The sequence below is a fragment of the Carlito syrichta genome, unplaced genomic scaffold (assembly GCF_000164805.1).
Source record: "Carlito syrichta isolate Samal-C Ts95f unplaced genomic scaffold, Tarsius_syrichta-2.0.1 Scaffold309113, whole genome shotgun sequence".
Taxonomy (NCBI): domain Eukaryota; kingdom Metazoa; phylum Chordata; class Mammalia; order Primates; family Tarsiidae; genus Carlito; species Carlito syrichta.
Window position 1 is genome coordinate 88120 of NW_007253209.1, and position 25347 is coordinate 113466.

General features: G+C 41.7%; 1 protein-coding gene across 1 annotated transcript; it reads left to right on the forward strand.

Moving 5' to 3' along the window:
• On the forward strand, positions 1-24296 carry FAM162A (family with sequence similarity 162 member A). Its single transcript, XM_008066800.1, has 5 exons — positions 1-107; positions 13569-13691; positions 16517-16625; positions 20675-20783; positions 24035-24296. The coding sequence occupies exons 1-5, from the start codon at positions 74-76 to the stop codon at positions 24125-24127; spliced, it is 468 nt and encodes a 155-aa protein (XP_008064991.1). The 5' UTR covers positions 1-73; the 3' UTR covers positions 24128-24296.
• Positions 24297-25347: the final 1051 nt, after the last annotated feature.

A 25347-nucleotide genomic window follows, 5' to 3' on the forward strand; every position in this document is an offset into this window, starting at 1 on the left:
CTCGGTGACATTGAGCGCACCAGCGCCCCCGCGGCCCTGCGAGGTTCTGTGCTGGTCGGCGGAGTAGGCGGCCATGGGGAGCCTCCGCGGTCTGCGTCTGGCAGCGGGTGAGACGCTGGACGGATGGCGGGGAGGGGATCCGGCCCGGCCGCTGGGGGTGGGGGAATCCTGCGGCCTTCCCAGGCCCCGGAGCTGCTCCGTGCCCTGACGCAGTTCCCCCGGGTTGCTTGGAATCCCACCCCCTGAGTGGCGAGTGGCAATAACGGGAGAGAACAGGGGCCGAGCGACCTGCTGCTCAGGTGACACCGGAGGCTGGCCCGGTGTTGCCCTTGCACCTCCGTACACCTAGCTCCCCCAGCAACTTGATGGGGCCCAGTTCCCTCCCTTTCCCTCACCCCGGTCCCCAGCCTCCCCTCACTCTGTCTGTAATGCACCTGCCATTGCTAGAACTCCCCATTGCCCATTCATTCAGCGTTCCACCCAACACCCTCTCCCCTCTCCCACCCCTCCACCCCCGTTGCTGTACTTGGGTCTTCTCTCCCCACCTCCCCGCCCTGGCCCCCATCATCTCAAGAGTTATTCCTGCTCTCAGAAAACCTCCAGTTTGGGGCTTCCTACCCATTAAGTGTCCGATTGGGCAGGGGATTCAAGGTCTTCAGAATGTTAATAGTTGTTTTCTTGAAATGGAAGGTACATTACTTTTAAACAAGTTTACAAGTAATTGCTTTGAATTTTTTGGAGGAAAGTGTATTTGTAGGATCTGCCGTTTGTTTTGGTAGTAGACAGTTGTGTGATGGGTATTTTGGAGTCAGGCAATTAGAGCTTAATTTGCCTGCTTGGGGAAACTATAGCAGAGCTTTGACACGGTAGGGGGCTAAGAAATCAGTGTTTGCACCTTGACTCTGTTCTAGGTACCAGGGCAGTTCACTTGGTCTCTTTCATGAGATTTGCTAAGGTGTAGTGATCTTTTGTTCCTTGGTACCAAGTTATTAAAAAGTTGTTTAATTCAGTGGGTCTATTCTAAGGCAAGGGCTCAGAGTACCCACACTCCACAGGGGTATCCCTAAAGCTTGGCTCAGGATGCATGGTGGAAGGTGTTCCAATCTTGGCTATTGAAATAATGTAAATAAAGTAATACAAAAAAAATTAACACGTTGCCTGGTTTTACAAGTTTGAAACATAGCCAAAAATAAAATGTTATTCTTTACATGGCTTATCTTGTGTTCAGTGGAGAATGGACTGGACAACATGTCTCAAACTGGAGAGTATTAATTTCCTTTAAAAGCAAACACCTCCTCCAATAAAAAGAAAAAGAAAAGCCCCATACTGTTATTGATTTTGTCAGTTTTGTTGAACTAGTTCACCTAAAATCTTTTGTATATATCCTATTAACCATTATACAACTTTTCAACAAGGCAAGTGAAAGAATCATTGTTCTTTGAGAAAGTTAAAATGGACTACATGAAAGATACTTTGACATCTTGAATCTAAAACTGAGTATGTTGCAAGTAGTTAATCTTCTTGCCTTGAGAATCTATTTATGCATGGTGAAAATTCCAAAACTTCTCTGCAGACTTGTTATGTTTAAGAACTTTGCTATTGGGCAAGTAACCAAAACAGAATTCCTTGAGTAATTTAAGAATAACTTATTTTACTTCAGATTGAAACATTGTAATGGCACATTAAGGATGTTATAGCCAGTAACTCTTTCCAAATGATCTTCTGTGAATGTCTGATGTTTTATGAGCAGTTCTACAATAGTCTGCTCTTTTGCCCACTTTTTTGCCCATCCATAGCTAAAAACTTTTAATATATGAGGGGAACCCCCAAAAAACTGGAATTATCTTTTGGAGGGCAGGCCCCTTGTAGTACACTCAGGATTTGTTCCTCCAGAGCAAACAGTCAACCGAAGTTTTTATCTGGAAGTTTTGAGAAGGTTGCATCACGATTTGCAGAGGAAACACCCCAAATTGTGGCAAACAGGTGACTGGTTCTTTCAGCATGACAACATACCTGCCCACACTGCGCTGAGTGTTCAACAGTTTTTGACCCAAAACGGCATGGCCCCTGTGCCCCACCCTTCTATGCATCGGATCTCAACTAGAACAACTTTTTTTTGTTTCCCCAATGAAAAAAGTCCTCAAAGGGAAATGTTTCGCCAGTGTGGAAGAGGAAACAAAAAAATGGCAGAAGTAGTAAAAGGCATGAGTACTAAATTGATGAGTTCAAAACTGTGGAAAAAGCATCTCAATAGGTGTATTGCATCAAACAGTACTTTCAAGGTGATTTAAGTTTAAGCATGTAAGAATAAATACACAGTTTTTTATAAATAAATGCTGTTTTTTGTTGGGGGGGTCTCCCTTTGTACATTATTTTGTTTGATTTCTCATTGCAAGTTTCTCATTTCTCAGGTAAGTTTTATTCCCTTTATAAATGAGGAAACAGAGGTCAGAGGGTTAAATGACTTGTCCATCGTCACTTTGCTGGAAAATGTTGGAGCCAAGAGAGGAGTCAGTACCTTCTAACTCTTGATTTTGTACTCTTTGCTGTTAGTCAGGCTGCTCACTCAGGATATGTGTGTATGTAAATTTGTCATGGCTTATAGAGCCTCATTAATGTGAAATAAAAGAGTTACAAAATGCAGATTTATTTGTGAAATATAAGTGCACATTCATATAGTAGCTTTTCAAAGAAGAAGACTGGTTTTATAAGCAGCCTTAACCAAAGAATGATAAATCAAATGAAAATATAATCTAGGCATACCTTACTTATCCAGAATATTATTTGGAATAAGATAACTCTTGATGAATGAAATTTCAGATAGTTAAAACCTAGTCCTTTAAATGATAGACCTTTACTTTTAATTGTTTCTGCTGGAAATCTTTGCTATACTACCTTAGCAAACAGAATATAGCAAATATAATGTAGGCTTTTATCAGCTTGAATTTGTTTATTGTTTTGTAGATGTAGATACAGGCCAGAGTTGTTAACTTCTGGTACTTGTACACCTCCATGTTTGAGTAGTCCTCTGAACCCCTCAAATTATACTCAAAGTATTATGATTACATATTTGTTTTTGAGAGAGAAGTTTCTTAACTTGTATCTGCTACTCAGAGCAATTCATGCTCTTTAAGTTGAAAGGCACTGATATAAATGATTGGGAACTAAATGGCTACTGACCCATGCTGCTGTGGATTCCACAAGGGTAAATACTGGATCTGTTTTGTTTTTATTCAGTCTTTTCCACTTATCGGTGTCAGCTCATAGTAGACAGGCCATACATATTTTTTTGGATGAGGGACACTAAGAAATATCTTGGAGCATGCTGCATATATAACATGAGTTGTCATAGCTCTTTTATCTTGAAAGTAGAAAAGAAAATAAATATAACTTTCAGGGTATTGTAACTTTCTATAGAATGATTGTTAGGTCAAAGGAATGGAATGAACTTTTGAGAATGTTTCTTCACACCTTCAAAAAATTGTTGCTGCCCTAAACTCTGTTGGCTGGTCAGATTTTAAAATTAATTTATTATTATCATTATTACTACCAATGCAGTGGACTATGGGGCTGTCTCCCTATCAGTTTAACCCACATCCCAAAGCATTAGAGTCAAGAGATAGCTTAGAAGTCAGGTGTTCTAGTCCTCTAATTTTTACAGATAAGGAAACTTCAAGGCCAAGAGAAGAATTAACTTGCTAAGGCTCACACAGGTACAAAGCTGGGCATAGCCAGTATCCTCTGGCCCCCATTCTAATTTTCTTTTTCCTTTTTCCTTTTTTTGAGTCAGAGTCTCACTCTGTCACCCAGGCTGGAGTGCGGTGGCATGCTGCCCGTGGCCACCACAGCTTCAGCCTGCTGGACTCAGGCAATGCTTCCACCTCAGTCTTCAAAGCAGCTAGAATTACAGGCTTGTACCCCCACGCCCAGCTAATTTTTGATTTATTGTAGAGATGAGGTCTCAGCATGTTGCCCAGGATGGTCTCAAACCCACGGGCTCAGGCAATACTCTCACCTCTGCTTTCCAAAGTACTGGGATTACAGGAATGAGCCACCGTGCCTGGCCTGATTTTATTTCTACCAAATTCTGCTCCTTCGTTGTTCTTTTTGTTTATTCTTGCTAACCAGCTCTAAATGAGAACATGCATATTTTAACTACCCCCATCTTTGGCTTTACTTATCATCCCTCTCCAGGTACACCAACAGGTGTCTGATTGAGCACAGTGGGTTCCCCAGTACACTGTGAAAGCTCTAAAATGAATGGACTGCTGTACTTGCCAGGGCTAGTTTATTGCAGTGAACAAACAAACCTATATAATATACTTAGAAAACTTATACAAAACAGTATGTATAAAGTTGACTAGTTTACAGAACAGATTGAAAGTGCTACTGTGGTGTCCTGGAGCCAGTTCCTACTGGCTTTGTGCATATCTCTTCCCAATTAGTGATATTACATTGATAGCTTGAAATCTACTATGGTGAAGGTTATTGGCAAGCACTACATATATGGACTTCTCTCCACCAGCCTCCTCCAAAGAGCCAATACACCACTGGCTTCAAAAATTCAGAGAATCCTATAGGTTAGGATTATCAGCTGAAGGCCCCATTAAAACCGGGTATGAGAGTGACATGAGCTCAGGTAGGGATGGTAATGAGTCTTAAGAGGAAGGGGAGGAAAGATTTCATTTTGACCAGGAGGTAGTAGGAGATAAGGTGTAGTTCTTTGAGGAGTTTGAACCAGATGATTTTAGACAAAAAAGTCTTTAAGCAGGAGATGTAATCAAAGAAACATTTCTGAAAAATTAACAAGGCAACTGGCCACGTGTGGTGACTCAAGCCTGTAATCCCAGCACATTGGCAGACCGAGGCAAGAGGATTGCCTGAGCCCAGAGATTTGAGACCAGCCTGGGCAACTTAGTCTCTGCAATAAATCAAAAAATTAACCGGATGTGGTAGTGTGTGCCTGTAGTTTCAGCTACTTGAAAGGCTGAGGCCAAAGGATTGCCTGAGCCCAACAGGTCAAGGCTGTGGCCATGTGTGTACCACTGCACTCCAGCCTGGGAGACACAGTGAGACTCCAACTCAAAAAAAAAAAATTAACATGGCATCTGAATACAAATTGAATTCCTACTGCCTGTGAATATATTACAGTAACTGATGTGTGAGGTGATGATGGAAATGACAAAAGAATATATCTTGGAACTGTCTTGAAGAAATTATGAGTTTGGAGATATTGAATAAGATAGGACTTAAAGTGTTGAGAACTGCAGAAAGGGTGCTCCATTATGAGAAATAAGAAAGTTGGGGAAATAGAAAGATTTATATTAGTTTGGCAGAGAAGATGGTGCATCATTGAGTTGTAGGTGACATTGAGTTATAGGTGATGGTGTAACCTCTCAGTCAAAGACCTGAGGACAAAGTCCTATCGAGGTAAAGATAGGGGAGCAATTATTGTGGACCTGATTATTAAAACAATGGAGAATAGAGGCAAGGACTGAACCTGGGAGGCCTGACATAGTCTAAATGATAGGCAGTAGCAAAGAGAACATTAAAGAAGATAGTGCATAGAGGCTGGAGGTGAAGTGGGAGAATGTGGTGGCATAACACAAGGAGGATTGAGTTCTTGTAGAAGGATGAGATCAGTAGAGTCAAATTACCACGAAGATGAGAAGAGTCAAAGGGGCCAATGATGAGAATCTAAAAAGTGTATTCATTTGACTAAGAGATCACTAATGTTAGAGCAATTTTAGTAAAGTGATTGGAGAAAGACATTAGCAAAATAAAGTGTGAGTGGCAAAGTAAAGTAGTAGATATTTGCCACTTATTCTGCCATTTGAGCTGTGAAAGAAAGGAGATTAGTGTTTTATTTACAGGACCTGTTGAGAACTCGTAAATGTTTTTTGTCCAACATAGTGGATGGACCGTTAGTGTTACTGTGGCATAATGAGACAGGAATGCTCATCAGCTACTAGTGGAAGTATAAGTTGATTCAGCCTTTCTAGAAAGTAGTTTATTTTATATATTTTTTATTTTTCAGTTTTTATTATTTTTTTGTAGAGATGACGTCTTGCTATGTTGCCCAGGCTGGCCTCGAACTCTGGAACTTAAGCAATTCTCCCACCTTGGCCTCCCAAAGTGCTAGGGTTATAGGCGTGAGCCACTGCACTTGGCCTTATTGTATAAAGAACCTTTAAAGGATTCATACACTTTAACCCTTCACTAATGTCAGGATTTTTTTCTAAGAAAATAATCAGAAATACCATCAACGACTTATGTAGAAAACTGTTTACTGAAATTATAATAGTGAAAAATGGGAAACAAAGTATTTTTAATTATAGTTCAGGCTATAGCTGTGTGATGAGTGTTATACAGCTGTCAAAAGTGTTTTTTCTTTTTTCTTTTCTTTTTTTTTTTTTTTTTGAGTCAGGGTCTCACTCTGTCACCCAGGCTGGACTGCACTGGCACACTCCCAGCCACCGTAGCCTCTACCTGCTGCTCTCAGGCGATCCTTCTGCCTCAGCCTTCCAAGTAGCTGGAACTACAGGCGCACGCTACCACACCCAGCTAATTTTTTGATTTATTGTAGAGATGAGGTCTCACCAAGATACCCAGGCTGTTCTCGAACCCATGGGCTCAGGCATTCCTCTCATCTCAGCCTCCCAAAGGGCTAGGATTATAGGCGTGAGCCACTGTGCCCGGCCAAAAGTTTTTGTTGTTGTTGTTGTTGTTGTTGTTGTTATTATTATTTTAGTCAGAGTCTCATTTTATCGTCCAGGATGAAGTACAGTGTATGGTCATGGCTCGCCACAGCCTTGACCTCCTGGGCTCAGGTGATCCCCCAGCCTCCCAAGTAGCTGGGACTACAAGTGCATGCCACCATACACAGCTAATTTTTTTGACTTTTTTTTTTTAAATAGAACTGTGGTCTCACTATGTTGCCTAGACTGGTCTCAGACTCCTGGGCTCAAGCGGTCCTCCTGCCTTGGCTTCCCAAAATGCTGAGATTACAGGCATGAGCCACCATGCCCAGTCTATCAAACGTATTTTTAATTAATGTCTTGGAAAGTCTTCATACCTTTTAAGTTTCCAAGTTTTTTATAAAGAGTAAGTGTTTGAAGTTTCTTGCTTTTGATATTTAAAGATGGAGAGATAACATTTGGCAGGAAAAAGGCAGTGGAAAATAAGGAATTAGAGGTTTTGAGAAGTTTCGTACAACATCCTTCAGGAGAGGAATCACAGATGGAAGGGCTTATTAGTTGAGAATGAAGGAGCACTAATGTTCTTCGGAGCCTACAGGGAAGGATGAGAAAACAGATGGAGATAGGGAATCTTTTTCTGTCGCAAAGCCCAGGTCAACAGTAAAGGCCTAGAGAGTTTCATATAGCCACTGTTGGAAGTGGGCTGGAATGTTGATGAGAGAAGGGGCACCAAGGAGTGGCCCATCCCAGTGTGGTTTGACCTCCAGACGCATAGAATTATAAAACTTTTTTGCATACATTCACCCCCCAACTTGAAAACTGACCAGGTTCCAAAAGTTTATTTATAAATCTGGTTTTTGAGCTCTGAAAATCTTTTCCCACAGAAACAATGTTACATGTGATAGTTGAGGTTTAGCCAGCCACAAAAACTCACTGTCAATCCATCTTGCCCATTTTTCCTCCTGAGCATTTTTTACATCTGCCGGGGCTTCTCCATTACTACAGCCATCCTGTTTCCCTTATACAACCCCCTTGAACTACAGCGTTGTGACACCACCTGGCAGAAGGTTTCCATACCCTTGTCTTTCCCACTCCTGCTGCCTTTACCCTACTTTTGCCTTCATCCAAGGCCTGTCTTGCATTCTGTGTTCAGATTGATCTTCCTAAAACACCACTGTTACTGTCATTTCTCTGCTCAAAACTTCTCTGCCTGTTTGGCAAAGCCTTTTGGGGGATGTGGCAGAAAAAAAGACTTACTGTGGGAAAGCATTGGTAGCCAAAGACCAGAGTGCATTAAACCAATATCATCACTTATATTCTGAGTCCCAGAATATCAACATGGACCTCATTAACATGGAAGAGTTCAGTTTGTGAGCACTGGTAACCTGGCAGGCAGATCTAGAAATCACTATCGCATGCAGAAGCGTGGCAAATTAGCACTTGAAGCCAGGAAAAAAATCCATCCCTTGTCAGAACAGCTGTAGTCAGGAGACTTCAAGCCATTCAAGTCTGATCATGAAAAAGAATAATTTAATCACTCTTCTTTGTGCTGTCTCCTGAGCAGCTATAAACATTTGACGTATAATTTCATATTATCACAAAGTGCAGTATTGATTATATATGTACAATTGACCCTTTGTCAGCTTTCTATTTATAGGTTTTGCATCCACAACCAGGTTTGACTGAAAATATTCGGAGGAAAAAAAACAGTAAAATAATGATAAAATTTTTAAAATACAGAAAACATTTACATCATATTGGATATAAGTAATCTAGAGATGATTTAAAGTATATGGGAGGGTATGCATAGGTTACATAAAAACACTATGCCATTTTGTATAAAGGACTTGAGCTACTGCAGATTTTGGTATCTGCATCAGGTCCTGGAACCAATCTCCCACAAATACTGAGAGATAACTGTATATGGATTTGGGTATCCTCAGACTAAGCATACCTCTAACTTTTTTCTCCTGAGACTTAAAACCCTCAAAATTCCTTCCTCAGAAGTGCCCTTTTCTGTCATAGCAAACACAGTACTAGGAATACCCTATTTCAATTTTTAAAGCATTAAATGGGCACGTTCAGACTGGCATGAGAACCACCTCAGTATTGAGATTAAAATTTTTTTCCATGGAACGTGGGAAAGGAATATTGTTGCCCCAGAAACAGTTGCTTCCTCCAGCTAAGGTTTTAGCAGCTGCTGCCTTCTGGAACATTAGGAAAAGGGAATGAGGTATTTGAGCAAACAGTCTCACCGCTCTTTGGGCTCTGGTCATTCATTGTGAGATCATCAGTGTCTGTGTTTACCCATGAGGGGCAGCCAGGTGCTATGAAGGATGGGTATAAAATAAAACCTTTTTTCAAAGGGGAATGAGAAAGTAAGACACCTGTAGAACAGTTCACAGTGATTTGAATCCAGCCAGAGACACAGGTATTAGGTATTCATTTTGGCTGGTGTACCTTGGTCATTCTCGTAGTTGGTGTTCAACAGGGACTCCCAACTGGTTGTGTTGAAGAGCGATTCTCAAATGTGGCAGCACATTGGAATCACTTGGGAAACCTTTTTAAAAATATTGATGCCAGAGTCCTGCTCCTAGAAATTGGAATTTAACTGGTCTGGATGTGGCCTGTGTGTTGTTTTTTGTTTGTTTTAAGGTACTCTGGTGATTCCAATATGCAGAGTTTGAAATCTGCTTTTCCAGGGCAATGCTTCTCAAACTTTAGTATGCATAAACATCACCTGGACGACTTATAAAAACAGATTTCTAGACCCCAACCCCAGAAATTCTGAAGGTTTGAAGAGGGGCCTGAAAATTTCACTTCCATGAAGCTCCTAGCTGAGACTAAATAGCATGTTCTAGACTTCAGAGTGTGTGGTATTGGTCTCTGTGTGTTTGGCACACAGTAACTAATCAGCAGTTGTCAAATGAATATGGGTGTCTATTTGTTTCTCTTTAGGCTGAAGCCCAGGGTGCCAGCAGAGGAAACCTGCTGTGGCATATAGGGTGTCCTGAGGGGAGAGGAGGTCCATTATGGGGAGTGTGATTAGGGAAGGGGCAATCCTTCCTCGTATGTGAGAGGGTCCAGACCTTGCCCTGGACCCAACTGGAAAGAGCCTCTGTATCCCAGGTCCCACCATGGGGAAGACCAACAGCAAGCTGGTCCCCGAGGTACTGGAAGACCTGGTTCAGAACACGGAGTTCAGCAAGCAGGAGCTGAAGCAGTGGTACGAGGGCTTCCTGAAGGACTGCCCCAGTGGCATCCTCTATTTGTTTCTCAAAATCTAATGTTCATATGAATCACCTGGATACCTCATTAAATACAGATTCAGATTCTATGGTCTGGAGTGGGAATTCATAGTCTGCATTTCTAACAAGCTCCCAGGTAATGTCTACCATGCCCTACCTGCAGTATCAGCATTACCTGGGAAATTGTTAGAGCTGCACATTCTCAGGCTCCATCCATACCTACTAGAATCAGTGGGGTTCAGTAATCTGTATCTCAAATCCTTCAGCTGATTTTGATACACACTAAAGTTTGAGAACCTCTACTCATAAGATTAACTAGGCTGGACATAGTGGCTCACGGCTGTAATCCTAGCACTTTGGGAGGAAATTGACTTGAGCCCAGGAGTTTGAGAGCAGTGTGGGCAACATAGCGAGACCTCATCTCTACAAAAAATTAAAAAATTAGAGTGTGGTGGCGTGCTCCTGTAGTCCCAACTACTCAGGAAGCTAAGGGGGATCACCTGATCTCAGTAAGTTACAGCTGCGGTGAGCTGTGATCATGCTATTGCACTCCAGCCTAGGAGGCAACGGAGTAAGACCCTAACTAAAAAAAAATTAACTAGCCACTTGCCAGTTTGAGCCATAGAAACAGCTGTGAGGTTTCATCTTGACTTCCTGCTAAGGCCCTGGGGACACAGAACTGGTCAACCAGGGACAAGCTGCAACTTTGGCCAGAGGGTTAAGGGCTGTTTTCTTTGGTTTATATGTTTTTAATCATCATCTGCCAGAGGATGGAAAATTTCTGGCTTGGATGTCTGGGGCAATATATTCTCTCTCTTTGAGAGAGAAAATGAAGGTCTTAATAATGATACTAAAAATTGTTTATGCTTTCATTTGTTATAATTGCAGAATAAAACAAAACCACATCAAGTACTTCAGGCTTTTTTAAAAAATTACTTTTTACATTGGTCTTTTATTTCTGTTGTATATAATAAGATCATATTTTTATATGTTTTAATCAGCATTTATACTGTAGGGAGGTAAAAGTAGTTGACCTACAGGGACAAAGTTGTAGGAAGAAACATTTGGGAGTTGTTTTCTGATTTAGGTACATCTCTCATGTCTCAAAGTCCCTACCGCCCACCTCTACCTTAGGTACCTCTCTGACATCAAATTCTGTTTCTCTTCCATCATTCACTCTGTTCTGGCCACACTGGCCTCCTCTTTGTAGGACCTAGAGCCATTTTACGGCCTTTGAACTTACTATTATTTCTGTTTGGAATATTTTCCATCAGACAGCTGCCTCCCTAAGGGGTCTCTAAAAGCATTTGCTCTTTAAAGGAACCAGAGCCCCTTGGAGAATATGTGATTCCAAGTCAGAGACAGGAAACATTTAAAATGAGTCTGGGAACATCTTGTCAGAGAGTAAGGAGCTATAATGACCACTGAAGATGTGCTGAAAAGACTCAGAAGCCAGCTTAGAAGGGTTCCCAGTGACTAAAGATGGGAACATTTGAGCATTAAAAAGAGTAACTGACTGGGCATGGTGGCTCATGCCTGTAATCCCAACACTTTGGGAGGCAGAGGTGAGAGGATTGCCTGAGCCTAGGCGTTCAAGACCAGCCTGGGCAACTTGGTAAGACCTTGGCTCTACAATTAAAATAAAAAAATTAGCTGCGTGTGGCGGCTTGTGCCTATAGTTCCAGCTACTTGAAAGGAAGGCTGAGGCGGAAGGATCGCCTGAACTCAGCAGGTCAAGGCTGTGGTGGCCATGAGTGTACCACTGCCCTCCAGCCTGGGTAACAAAGTGAGACTCTAACTCAAAAAAAAAAAAAAAGAATAACTGAAATGGACTAGAACACATCACGTGTTAAAATGCAAGAATTTCTTATGCTACTTTGAAACCAAAAGTCACCTGTAGATGTTGCAAGAAAACCACTTTATTCATTTTAAAACTGGCAAATAAAGAAAGAACCAAGATATCTGAACCTTAGGATAACCAAATAGTTAATGTAAAAAAGACTACCACCATTTTGCAACCCCTAATGAAATAATGGATCTTCATAACAATCACCATTGTCTGTTAAAAACATTTGATGGCTAGACGCAGTGGCTCACGCCTGTAATCCCAGTACTTTGGGAGGCAGAGGCGAGAGGATTGCCTGAGTCCAAGGGTTCAAGATCAGCCTGGGCAACTTGGCGAGACCTTGTCTCTACAATAAATAAAAAAATTAGCCAGGCATGGTGGCACACACCTGTAGTTCCAGCTACTTGGAGAACTGAGGTGGAAAAATCGCCTGAGCTCAGCAGGTTGAGGCTGGGGTAGCCATGAGCATGCCTCTGCACTTCAGCCTGGACAACAGAGTGAGACTCTGACTCAAAAAAAAACAAAAACAAAAAAATTAGATGAATGATTGAACTTTATAACAGGTAAATCAGATTGATAGCTCCTATTGATCAATCTTAATATCATAAAAAGACAAAGTTGATGTATGCACCAGTACCACCTAAGATATATTCTTTTTGTTTGTTTTTTGAGTTGGAGTCTCACTCTGTCACCCAGGCTGGAGTGCAGTGGCACCCTCACAGCCACCCCTGCGTCGACCCACTGGGCTACTGTGATCCTTCCAACTCTGTCTTCCAAGTAGCCGGAACGACAGGTATGCACTACCATGCCCGGCTAATTTTTTATTTATTGTATAGAGACGAGGTCTCACCAAGTTGCCCAGGCTGGTCTTGAACCCGCGGGCTCAGGCAATTCACTTGCTTCGGCCTCCCAAAGTGCTGGGATTACAGGCTGAGCCACCAAGCCCAACCAATATTGTATATATAAATATATATTTAAACTTACACATAATTCATAACTACATCTATCATTGATTTCTAAGTGGAGAATTATGGCTTGGAAGGAACACAGCTTTCCAGAGCCACTGGCTGGTCATTGCAGCCCCTACCCAGGGTTTACCAGAATAGTATTGGCAACTTGGTGACCTGGTTTATCACTTCTGGGAAGTAGCTAATCTTTACCTAAACAACCCAGGTGCCATAATATATTATGTTGCCACCATAGCATTATTGTTATGATATGACACATGTGAGAAGTACTTATGTAAAATTTACAGCTGATAAAATTTTTATATGGTAAATTCCTAATTTCCCAATCAATGAAACATTTATATTTTAACATAGGACCAAGTGGCCAGGCACAGTGGCGCAAACCTGTAATCCCAGCACTTTGGGAGTCTAAGGCAGGAGGATTGCTTGAGCCCAGGAGTTTTCAGCCTAGGTATTATAGCGATACCTCATCTCTACAAAAAGAAATTAGCTGGGCATTAGTGGCCCCTGCTTATAGTCCCAGCTACTTGGGAGGCTGAGGTGGAAAGATCCCCTGAGCCCAGGAGGTCGAGGCTGTGGTAAGCCGAGATCATGCCACTGCAGTCCAGCCTGGGTGACCGAGTGAGACCCCCAACTGAAAAAATAGCACCAAGCACAGCACCTTAAAAATAGCATATGTATTTTATATATAGTATATTTATTTTCTAAATGGGCTAATTTTTATAAATCAAATATATAGCTTACAGGCATTTCTCATTTTGAGAAAACATTAAATTTTCCTTCTTTGAAATGTTTTTCTCTTTTCTAGGAAGTTGTTTTAGGTTATGTGAAAGAGATGCTTCCTCATCTTTAAGGCTTACCAGAAACACTGATACGAAGAGAATAAATGGATTTTGCACCAAACCACAGGAAAGTCCCAGGGCTCCATCCCGTAAGTTTTTATTGATTTTCCATCTATGGCGTAGGTAGCTCTCAAAGAGGATGACCACTTGGAATCAAAAGAACCTAAAAGTGGGGTTCCTGCATCATACCCCCTCCTGTAGTTCATGCCTCCTATATTCTTATATAGGTTGTGCCCACATGCACACTGATTTCTTCATTTTCCTCGTTTGTCATTTTCATCTCTTTCTTGCTGCAAGACTTTCTCTAGAAGTCTGGATACACCAAAGTACATAGTGGTGTAGAGATTATCTTTGAAAAAACCCCAAAGATCAGCCTAATTAAAGAATTATGTTTTGGGTAAAATATAACCGGGTCTAAGCTCTGACTTGGGTATTGACTTCGTCCACATCAGTCCTATTCCTAACTCAAACCCTTGTCACTGTCATCACTGTGGTAAGAAAGGGCATAATATATGAACTGCTGGGTTCTGGGTAATATTTGCCTGTTGCTTCTTCATGGGAGTATACTTGGGCCAGGCAGGTCTTGGTGGTGCATTCTCAGAAGATATTTATCAAGAGTAAAAATAAATATGCCCTTTAAGCTGGTATTTCAGTTCCAGGATCTATCCTAAGCATAATCACTATATGTGGAAAAAGTTTTGAGTATAAAGATGCTCCTGTTTTTAATATATAATCAAAAAATTAGAAATAAATCTGTCAAATAGGAAATTATTAGTTAACGTATGATGGATCTACTTGACAATCAGATATTATGCTGCTGTTGAAAACAGTGCTAATAAATACTATGTACTCCCCTACCTTGAGGAGGTGAATCTTCTCTCTCTAATTTTTCTAGATAAGCTATATTTTCCAATCTAAATAAATAAACAAATACTATATACTGGTATGGGAAATGTTTATTATAATGTTAGTGAACAAAGGAGGATACAGAATTTTGTATTGTGGGTAAGCACAAGCATAATACATACATAGAAATTACACACATATACATATATACACACATGCTCATACTCATGGGGATAAAACTTAGGAAACGCATCAAAATTAAAATATAGTGGTTATGTGATAACAATAAAATTAGGGGTAGCTTTTTTTCCACATCTGTACTTTCTAGATTGTCTTTAATGTGTATGTGTTATCTAAAAAAGCAAAAAAAACCCGTAAGGAGCATTGTGCCAAGTGTTGCAAGGATTAAAAGCTAAGGCTATGGCAGCACTATTTCTGTACTTCTAAACTTGTTTTCCTGCATTTGGTTCTTTCTGAATTTCTTTGTGACTTTCCTGTTCCTTTTGATGAGGTGAAAGCGACAGCACAAGCAGAGGTGTGGTGATGGGAATGAGTGTGGCAGGTAGGCAACAGTCAAGGAGCTGGGCTGTATGTAAAAGAAATGTCGGCAGTGGATGGAAGCTGGATGGCAGTGATCTCTGAGGTCCCACTTCACCCCTACTCTGTGACTCCCTGGCTTTTTCTGTTGTCTTCATGACTTCCCCTGTCTTTGAAGACTTTCCCTTAGACTTTGGTTCTGTACTTGCTTGTTCACTGCCTCACTTGTACACTCCATTTTCCTCTGCTGCCTCTTTCTCCTGTCCCCTTCCCACGTCCCATGGCTTAGCCGTGGCCTTCTGCTCCTCCTTATCACCCTCACTGGCTCTCCCTTTACAGTGATGCTTATCTCTACTCCCAGTTAAGGAAACTTACTCAGATGGCATCAGTTCCCTTCAGATTCAGCCAATCTTGCTGGGTGTGGTGGCTCATGCCTGTAATCCCAACACTTAGGGAGGCAGAGGCGAGAGGATTGCCTGAGCCCAGGGGTTTGAGACCAGCCTATTAAAGGTGAGATCTCGTCTCTATTAATTAAAAAAATTAGGGCAACCTTCTCGGGTCACCTCCCACTCTGGAGGCTTTTCTGTCCTCTCAGTAAATCTTACTTTCCCTTACGCCAAAAAATTAGCCAGGCATGCTGGTATGCACTTGTAGTTCCAGCTAGTTGGAAGGCTGAGGCGGAAGGACCGCCTGAGCCCGGCAGGTCAAGGCTGCAGTGGCCATGAGTGTGCCAATGTATGCCAGCCAGCCTGGGTGACAGAGTGAGACTCCTACTCAAAAACAATTTTAAAATAGCGTTCATGTGTTTTCCTTCCCTACCTGGTTCTTTTCAGTCTTCTTGTGGTTAACAGTACTGCTGTTGTCTCAGCCATTTAAGTGTGCAGTGTCCTCCGTCTTTGTCTTACGTTAATCAGTCTCCAGATTCTTTGAGCCATCCTCTAATTGACTTTCTCATCTCTCTTCCCACCACTAGCACTGTAGTTCAGACCATGTTGCCTTCTCCTTGTTATCACAATCTCCTACATGGACTTTTTAGCCACTTACCCTTACCCCCCTTCTCTCTTCCATCCATTGTACAGATTTCTCTTCCTACAATATTAACTTCTTCCATGCTTCAGAATGTACAGTAGTTCCCAAATCAGGTCTCACCCTCTTAGTCTGGTGTTCAAGGTCTTTGGAATCTGATCATACCTTACAAACTTTTCCTTATTTTGCTGAAGTCAGATAAGCTTCTCACTGTTCCCTTCTTAGTTCATCTTACCTTTATATCTTTGTTCATGGTGTTCTTTCCATTTTCAATGGGTAGGGATTATATTGAGAAATAATGCTTTTATTTTACCTCAGTCCTCAAGGAATTTTGGAAACTCATTTGGAAAATGAGGCATCCTAAGAAATTCCAGTAAAATAAAGTTCTTTGAGGTTTCTCAGTGTTTCTGTTTAGTGACTAGCTGAAAAGCACAAACAGCATTTTTCTGTTGTTAAATTTGAGTCATAATCTCAAATAAGATTTCTTGTCTGGTTTTTCTCATAGACACTTACAGCCACAGAGTGCCTTTACACAAACCTACGGATTGGGAGAAAAAAATCCTGATATGGTCAGGTCGCTTCAAAAAGGAAGATGAAATCCCAGAGACTGTCTCGTGAGTGCTAACTTAGGGTTGTAAACAGCTTTCATTTCACTGACCTGTTTTAAGGGAAAAGCAATTCCTTTGAGTTCAGACTGTTTAAAACCTTTCAACCAAATTTGAAAACATTTTTCACTTCTCTAAATGTTTCAACTTTGGTAAGTACTTGGCATAAAAACAGTGCTGGAAAACTGTCTTACCACTTGTAACATGCAGAGAGCTGTCAGGTACTCTGAAGTCAACTGATTGTTTGATTTCATCTCCTAGTTACAGAAATGTGACTTTTTAAAGTTTGTTTTTAAACTGGGTATACAAATCCGGTATAGTGACAATAACTATAGTCTACAAAACCCACTTAAGAATTCAGCCTTAGGTATACAAGTATTTCAGTGCAATACTCTCTCTTTCTGGGATTCAGGAAAAAGTGCCTCCTGTCACCAACTTTCTTAAACCTAAGAAGGGATCTTGGCTGGGATCTTGGGACTTTTTCAGAATTTGTAGATGATGAGTGCAGGTCCCTCCAACCCAGGGTTTCTCCATCTTAATACTATTGACATTTTTGACCAAATTAAGTCTTTGTTGCAGGGGCTTGTCCTGTGTATTGTTGGATGTTTAGCAGCATCCCAGGCCTCTACCACCTACATGCCAGTAGTACTCCCTCAGCACTCAGTGGTGAGTCAGAAATGTCTTTACACATTACCAAATGTCCCCCGGGGAACAAAACCATCCTGGGTTGAGAACCAGTATCCTAGCCTCATGTTAAAGACCCTCTTGGTATTTTGCCCAAGAGAGACTCAGAAATAAATGCTATCTCCCTTGTGGGGCATCATCCTACTCAGGGACAGAGACTTTGGACAAGGCTCTTGGGTGTTCTCTTTTAGCAAGAAACTATTCCTGGACCTTTTGGCCTCTGGTTACAAGTCATGATTGGAAAAGACCTAGGTTTGTTCAGGATGGCTTTCCCAGGAAGCTAGAATTTTCTTTCATTTTCTTTTTTTTTTTGAGTTGGAGTCTCACTCTGTTACCCAGACTGGAGTGCAGTGGCCGCTCCCGGCCACCGCAGCCTCGACCTGCTGGGCTCCGGCGATCCTTCCGCCTCAACCTTCCAAGTAGCTGGAATTATAGGCATGCACTACCATGCCCGGCTGATTTTTTGATTTATTCTAGAGATGAGGTCTCGCTGCCCAGGTGGGTCTCGATCTTTCTTTTTTTTTGAGATGGAGTCTCATTCTATCACCCAGGCTGGAGTACAGTGATACACTCACGGCTACCTCAGCCTCGACCTACCAGGCTTAGACGAACCTTCCACCTCTGTGTTACAAGTAGCTGGAACTACAGGCGTGCGCTCCCATGCCCAGCTTATTTTTTTATTTATTATAGAGACGAGATCTCACCACATTGCCCAGGCTGGTCTCAAATCCCTGGGCTCAGGCAGTCCTCTCACCTTGGCTTCCCAAAGTGCTGGGATTAGGCTGAGTCACTGCGCCCGGTCTACAATAGCTTTAATAAAACCTTTTTGCTTCTGCCAGGCAAATTAGATAGCACATTATTTTCACTAGAATTATTTCAGCAGGAAAGCCCTGGTTTTTCTCGAGCTTAAGTGACCATGTACTCTTCTGGGAAATAAGAGCATACCAGAAGCCGGGCTCCGTGGCTCAGCCTGTAATCCTGCGCTTTGGGGGGCTGAGGTGAGTGGATTGCCTGAGCCCATGGGTTCAAGACCCGCCAGGGCAACTTGGCGAGACCTCATCTCTACAATAAATCAAAAAATTAGCCGGGCGTGGTAGCACACGCCTGTAGTTCCAGCTACTTAGAAGGCTGAGGCGGAAGGATCACTGGAGCCCAGCAGGTCGAGGCTGAGGTGGCCGGGAGCGTGCCACTGCACTCCAGTCTGGGCGACAGAGTGAGACTCCAACTCAAAAAAAAAAAAAAAAAAGAGCATACCAGAAATAACAATGATACCAAGTTCTTTCCTGTGCCTAATTTCTTCCTGAATATCCCAGCAGAAAATAAGCTGCTATATACCCCTGGTCCTAACAAGTGCAGACTTTGCTATAGAACACTTTCCTTAGTCTGCCTTATAGGTGGTTCCAAGATCCCTGCAGGTCCAAATGCTGCCTAGTAAGTCACCTAGGAAAGCTCTTCTCCAGGCCTGGACAGCTGTTTATCCTTATGCTGGTAGTACTGAGTATTGCTTAACTTGCACATTCTTATTGTTCCCTGTGTGAGGGCTGGCAGCCTTGTGGCCTTATGTAAATGCATTTTACTTTTTTAAGGTTCCCAAATGTAAAATATATCACTTTTCATAAGGATCACAGCACTTCAGTTGGAAATACAATTCACATAAAATACTGTCAACATGGGCAGTTCGTTTATGGTTGGTGGAATCTCAAGTGCTCTTAATTGAGCAATTCACTGTTCTAAGTAGCTGCCACCTGTAGGCCTGGTTTCAGTGCCTGGAGAATACCAGTCCTCATGCTGCATCACAGGTCCCAGCTCTTACATCACTCTATGTATGCTATCAGGGTCCTCTTCCTGCCCACTCGCAGCATGCCAGACCCTTTGCTTCCTTTCAAGCATGTTTTAAGTACCATTACACCCTTCCCCAATTTTAAAAGTAATATATGTTAAATATCTGAGTGGGGGAGGTAAAAAGCACTCCAGTCCCATCATTTAGAGATAGTCACTTCCTATTTACACATCTAGTGAGGAGGCCAGTTCTTTATCCTAGGATCATAAAGGCTCCACATGACCTGCCTTGAGGCTCTACCAGTTACTCAGGTAACAGAACCATGACCACCAGGTACAGTGATATATGCGGCATGAGGAAGGCTTGAGTCCAGGAGTTTGAATCCAGCCTGGGCAACACTGTAAGATCCTATTTCTTAAAAAATTAAAAATGGAACCATGACCCATTACCTACCTGAAAAATCACCAAGGTAGAGTGACCTTCTCTTTAGACCCTTCCAGGTTAGGTCTCTTAGCTTTCATACAAGAATGATGATCCAACTCTCAGCTTTCTGTTAAAGCACATGAATCTGTATTTAGTAGACTAGTTAGAAGAGCTACACTCAAGGCACTTGCCAAAATACACAATCTCAAGCTCACTGCCATTCAATTTTAGCAAAGCATTAGTTTAAAAATAAGGGAGCATTGATTAAAGGATCTTTCTACTGTTTAGCTGTTGTCAAATCTATTCCTAGGTCAAGACAGCAAAAAGCTGAGTGTATGGAGCATGTTAACTCTCTCCCATGTTTCTCTTTCTGAATTGTGTCTTGTGTTGAAATTTATAAAACTCATTGCAGTATCTGTTATCAAGATGTTTTCAGAAAAATATTATATCACATAATATCTTCTTAAAAATCCCAAGGAGAATAGCTACTGGTTTCACTTTTAGCATTCACAGGATGCTAGAAACCTGAGAACCAAAATGGGGCCCACTATAGCAAGCGTAGATTAATATGTCTTGCCTTGCCTTTTTGTTTTGCTTTGTTCTTTTTTGAGTTGGAGTCTCACTCCATTGCCCAGGCTGGAGTGCAGTGGCACACTCATGGCCATTCCAGCGTCAACCTGCTGGGCTTCGGCAATCGTTACTAGTAGCTGGAACTACAGGTGCATGCTACTATGCCCAGCTAATTTTAGATTTACTGTTGAGATGAGATCTCACCAAGTTGCTGGGGCGGGTCTCGAACCCGCGGGCTCAGGCAATCCACTTGCCTCAGCCTCCCAAAGTGCTGGGATTATAGGCTGAGCCACCGAGCCTGGCCTGCTTCGTTCTTTTTTCGACTCTACTATTGTCACGCTTCTTATTTCTTTTTAACGACTTTAAATTTGTGCTATCTTGTTTATTTTATATATAAGTAAAATGAGTTACGAAAATGCTCCATCCTCCCCAAAGTCCTTTGCGCTCTCTAGGCCTTACCTCTTTTTTGTATATATACCACTTTTTTTTTTGTACCACTTTTTACTTCACTTCTAATTTGTACCCAGAGCTTTTTATCCTGCTGCAACTTCAGAAGCAGAAAAATGAATAACTTTCTCTCATGATCTCATTGTATTCTTAGGTTTGAGATGCTTGATGCTGCAAAGAACAAGATCCGGGTAAAGATCAGCTATGTAATGATTGCCTTGACAGTGGCAGGATGTGTCTTGATGGTTATCGAGGGCAAGAAGGTAAGAGTGGGTTTCTCTATAACTCTATATGTTCTCCACAGAGGACCTGGAAGAAACCAGGGACTGATCCTTTTATTTGCTCCCTGAGAAGAGGCTACTTTCTATAATACAGGAGAAATGGTAAGAAACAAAGTAAGACATATGAGGAACAAACCTGAGATATCATGCTTGGGATAAATAGCAAACTCCAACTTTGGCATGGTAAAAAAGAACTAAATTCATTTTGTGTAATGTAAAAAAAAGTGGTTACTATCATAGATGTCATAAATAATGTAAACCAAGAAATATGACACTGGCATATTTAATAACTCTTTGCATATTTATAAGGCACTCTAGGTACAGGAGCTTGTTTATGTTCACATAACTGCCATAATCATGGTGAGCATTCTTATCACGGTTCTTTATTTTATTTTTATTTTTTTTGAGTTGGAGTCTCACTCTGTCGCCCAGACTGGAATGCAGTGTCTGCTCCCTGCCACTGCAGCCTCGACCTGCTGGGCTCTGGTGATCCTTCCGCCTCAGCCTTCCAAGTAGCTGGAACTACAGGCACGCGCTACTACGCCCAGCTAATTTTTTTATTTATTGTAGAGATGAGGTCTTGCCAAGTTGCCCAGGTAGGTCTTGAACCCGCGGACTCAGGCAATTCACTCACCTCAGCCTCCCAAAGCGCGGGATTGCAGGCTGAGCCACGAAGCCCGGCTCATGGTGAGCATTCTTATCACGGTTCTTTATTTGAAGCTCAGCCAAACTAGGCCAAATATCCGAGGACCATAGCTCCTAAGCAGTACGTAGGAATGCAAGTCCAGAAATTGTTGTTTTAACACAGATTATTATTATTTTTTGAGTCAGAGTCTCACTCTGTCACCCAGGCTGGAATGCAGTGGCACAATCACAGCTATTGCAGCCTCAACCTGCTGGGCTCAGGTGATCCTTCTGCTTCAGGTTTTCAAGTAGCTGGGACTACAGGTGTGCACCACCACGCCCAGCTAATTTTTTTATTTATTGTAGAGACGAAGTCTCAAGTTGCCCAAGCTGGTCTTGAACTCCTAGGCTCAGAGTCCTCTCACCTCCGCCTCCCAAAGTTCTGGGATTACAGAAATGAGCCACCATGCCCAGCCAACACAGATTATAATTAATAGCCATCTCTAATTGAATACTCACTGCATTTCAGGTACTTTGCTATTATTTCATTTGAACCTCATTTATAGATGAGGAAAACTGTAGCTTAGAAAGCTTTAGTAACTTGCCAAAGGCCACACATCTCCCTAATGACAGAGCCACAATGTGAACCTAGACCTAAATGCAGTGTAGTAAAATTTCTCCCATTTATTGAGTGTGCTTATTGTGTAGTAGGTACTGTCAAACTCATTTAATCACCCCAATAACCATAAGAATCTAAGAGGTAGTTTATTTTATTACCATGTTTTATAAAGGAGCAACCTGAAGCTTAGAGATATTAAATAATTTCCCCAAACTCACATAGCTAATAAGTTGTGAGATAAAAATTTAGATGCAAGTTTGCAGGTTAAGAAACCTCATACTATATTATCTTTTTATTAAGCTAGTTATTTTTTATATTCAGTAGCCCTTGTAAAATTCTTCTTTTAAATACCATGTCTAATTCTATATGTCACAGCTTCCATGTAGAAAGAGTTGTCTTATAACTATTATCACACACTAAAAAGGTTATTCACACGGCCACTGTTAACTGACTTTCTTATCCTTGGTAACTTCAGAGTAAAAGGAAATTAACTTTTGACTCTCTTTAGAATCTTGCAGTTAAATGGAAATACTGACCACTTTAGACTGACCTCATGGGAATATGAAGGGGCAAATGTGCTGACGTGGGTGAAATTCTCTTGTAAACTGTGTTCCCGTCCCACTTTTTCTTCTGTGCCCCTCTTTGACCTCTTGTGTATAATTCTTAGATTGAAACCTGCAGAAGTGTGTGAACAGGACGCATTGGCTTCTAGAATATTGAGAATTGAGACTGGGTGCAGTGGCTTACACCTATAATCCCAGCACTTTAGAAGGCTGAGACAAGAGCATCACTTGAACCCAGGAATGTGAGACCAGCCTAGGCAGCACAGTGAGACCTCATCTCCACAAAAATCAAAATATTAGCCAAGCATGGTAGCACTGCCTGTAGTCCCACCTACTTGGGAGTCAGAGATGGAAGGATGACCTTAGCCCAAGAGGTTGAGGCTGCAGTGAACTGTGATCATGCCACTGCACTCAAGGTTGGGCAATAGAGTGAGACTCCTGACTCAAAAAAAACACAAAAAAACAACTGAGAAATCAGCATTGCTTTTGTATACTTGATTATACCAGCTGAGTTTAAATAATTCATAAGCAAACTATTCCCCCAGGAACTGTTCTAGCACCATCCAGTGCTATATGCTATATACTTTAGAGAGTTCCTCTTCTGTACTATACCATAAAATGGTAACATTTGCATGTTTTTGAAATTTCCATTTCCAGAAAGTTGGTAAATGCTGCTGGAATGGAGCTTTTGAACTTAATGTTTTGTTCTCACCACCAACTTCCCATTCTCATTCTTCTTCCCCTCCACCCAATTCTTTATATATGAAATTACACAGATGTAAGAACATACCAGTTTAGAGTGCTAGTTTCACTTATTTGTTATACACATGTTGAAACAGGTCTTGTTTATGTAAGCTTTATAGAAATGTAATAGTTCACATGGAGGGAAATGAGAGGAGGACAGTTGACTCCCAACCCAAAGGATAGAGCTGTAGTACAGATACTACTGGGTGTCATCAGTGGTCATATTTTGGTAAAGCCTGGGATTCCCAAAGCTGAATGTTGTGGGCAAAAGAGGAGTGAGGATCTAAAAGGGGTGTGGAAGTATGCGAACGAGACGGGGAAGAAAAAATGGTAGCAACAAAGAAAAGTGAAAGGAGAAAGAAGGGCCATAAGGTATTTAATATAAAAGGTGGGGGGAGAAGGATATGAGAATAAGGTATAAGAGAAAAAGATGTAAAGGGGCCAGAAGGGAAGAGAAGGGGAGGGGTATCCCTTCTCCTTTGTGCTTCGATGGATGGGCTGCTGTTCTCTGAAGCATTGAAGGAAGCTGACGACACATGTAGGGCACTGCTGTGCCAATGTCCAAGCAGCAGACCACTCCATGCCTCTACTGCCCTCATTAACCTGCTGTCATCAGGGCAAGGTAATGACATCCTCCCCTGACTGGCATAAGTAATCACCTGTTCAAATCTGTTTCACTTTAGGCTGCCAAAAGAAACGAGACTTTGACAAGCTTGAACTTAGAAAAGAAAGCTCGTCTGAGAGAGGAAGCAGCTATGAAGGACAAAGCAGAGTAGCAGAGGTATCCATGTTGGCTGGATTTTGAAAATCCTGGAATAATATTGCAACATCAGCCTGTATTTAAAAGAATGTGGATCCATTTCATAAAAGTATGATGTGCACAAACTTTATACCATTTCCTTATTTCTGCTGTAGAGGTACAAATAAATTTTCTTCTAAGAATGACTTGTCTATGCTTTATGGCTTTGATGCAAGTCAAATGCAGCCTCTCAGATTTTTGGAGAAAAATGAAGAATGGAAAATTAAACTGACTTCAACTTGAATATTAACTCTTTAGAGAATCAGGTACTACCATATCTTTTATTCCCATTACCAAAGTGACTTCTCTCCACAGGCCAAAATGACTTCTATTTATTTCTAGCTCTTCTGTGAACACATTTCTGAAGAGATAAAGAAACCAGCTGAGTACAATGCCCAAGTGCCACCTACAGAGCCAGCCCTCCCCCCAAATGCCATGGTGCATGGGAGAGCCCTGAGAAGCAGCCAGACCACACTCTATCTTGGGCATGCTGGCAGACAGAAGCTTTTAGGAGAGCAAGTTTTGAAAACATCCTGACAAGGTGATGAGAGAGGTCTGGCCAGGTGTTTCCAAGGACTTAGAAATTCCAGCATCATGGAGACACTTGGGGCCGGCACAGTCATCTCTTAGTTCCATGACTTAGAATTCTCCACTGGCCCTTTTTTTTCCACCTAAGAAACTAAATTTCACAATTATGAAAATCTAATGTATTTTCGTACTAGTAGTATTTGTACCTAGTATATATCTAATTTACAGTTTTGCCTTTGTGATACCAAGTTGTCTCATAGCTAGGTATGGATACAGGTTTATATTTTAAACATTTCATTTATTTGCACATGCTTCATAAGTATTAATAGATAACAGGTCATTACAGTAGTCAACCCTTAGTTTTGCTTTCAGTGGTTTCAGTTACCTGAGGTGAAAATTCAAATAGTAATTTCCAGAAATAAACAATTCATAAAGTTTTTCTGAGTCTTACTCTGTCACCCAGGCTGGAGTACAGTGGCATGATCACTGCACACCACAGCCTCAACCTCCTGGACTCAGGGGATCCTTCCATCTTAGTCTCCTGAGTTGCTGGGACTACAGGCATGTGCCACCATGCCCAGCTAATTTTTAAATTTTTTTGTAGAGATGAGGTCTTGCTATGTTGCCCAGGCTAGACTGAAATTCCTGGCCTCAAGTGATCCTCTGACC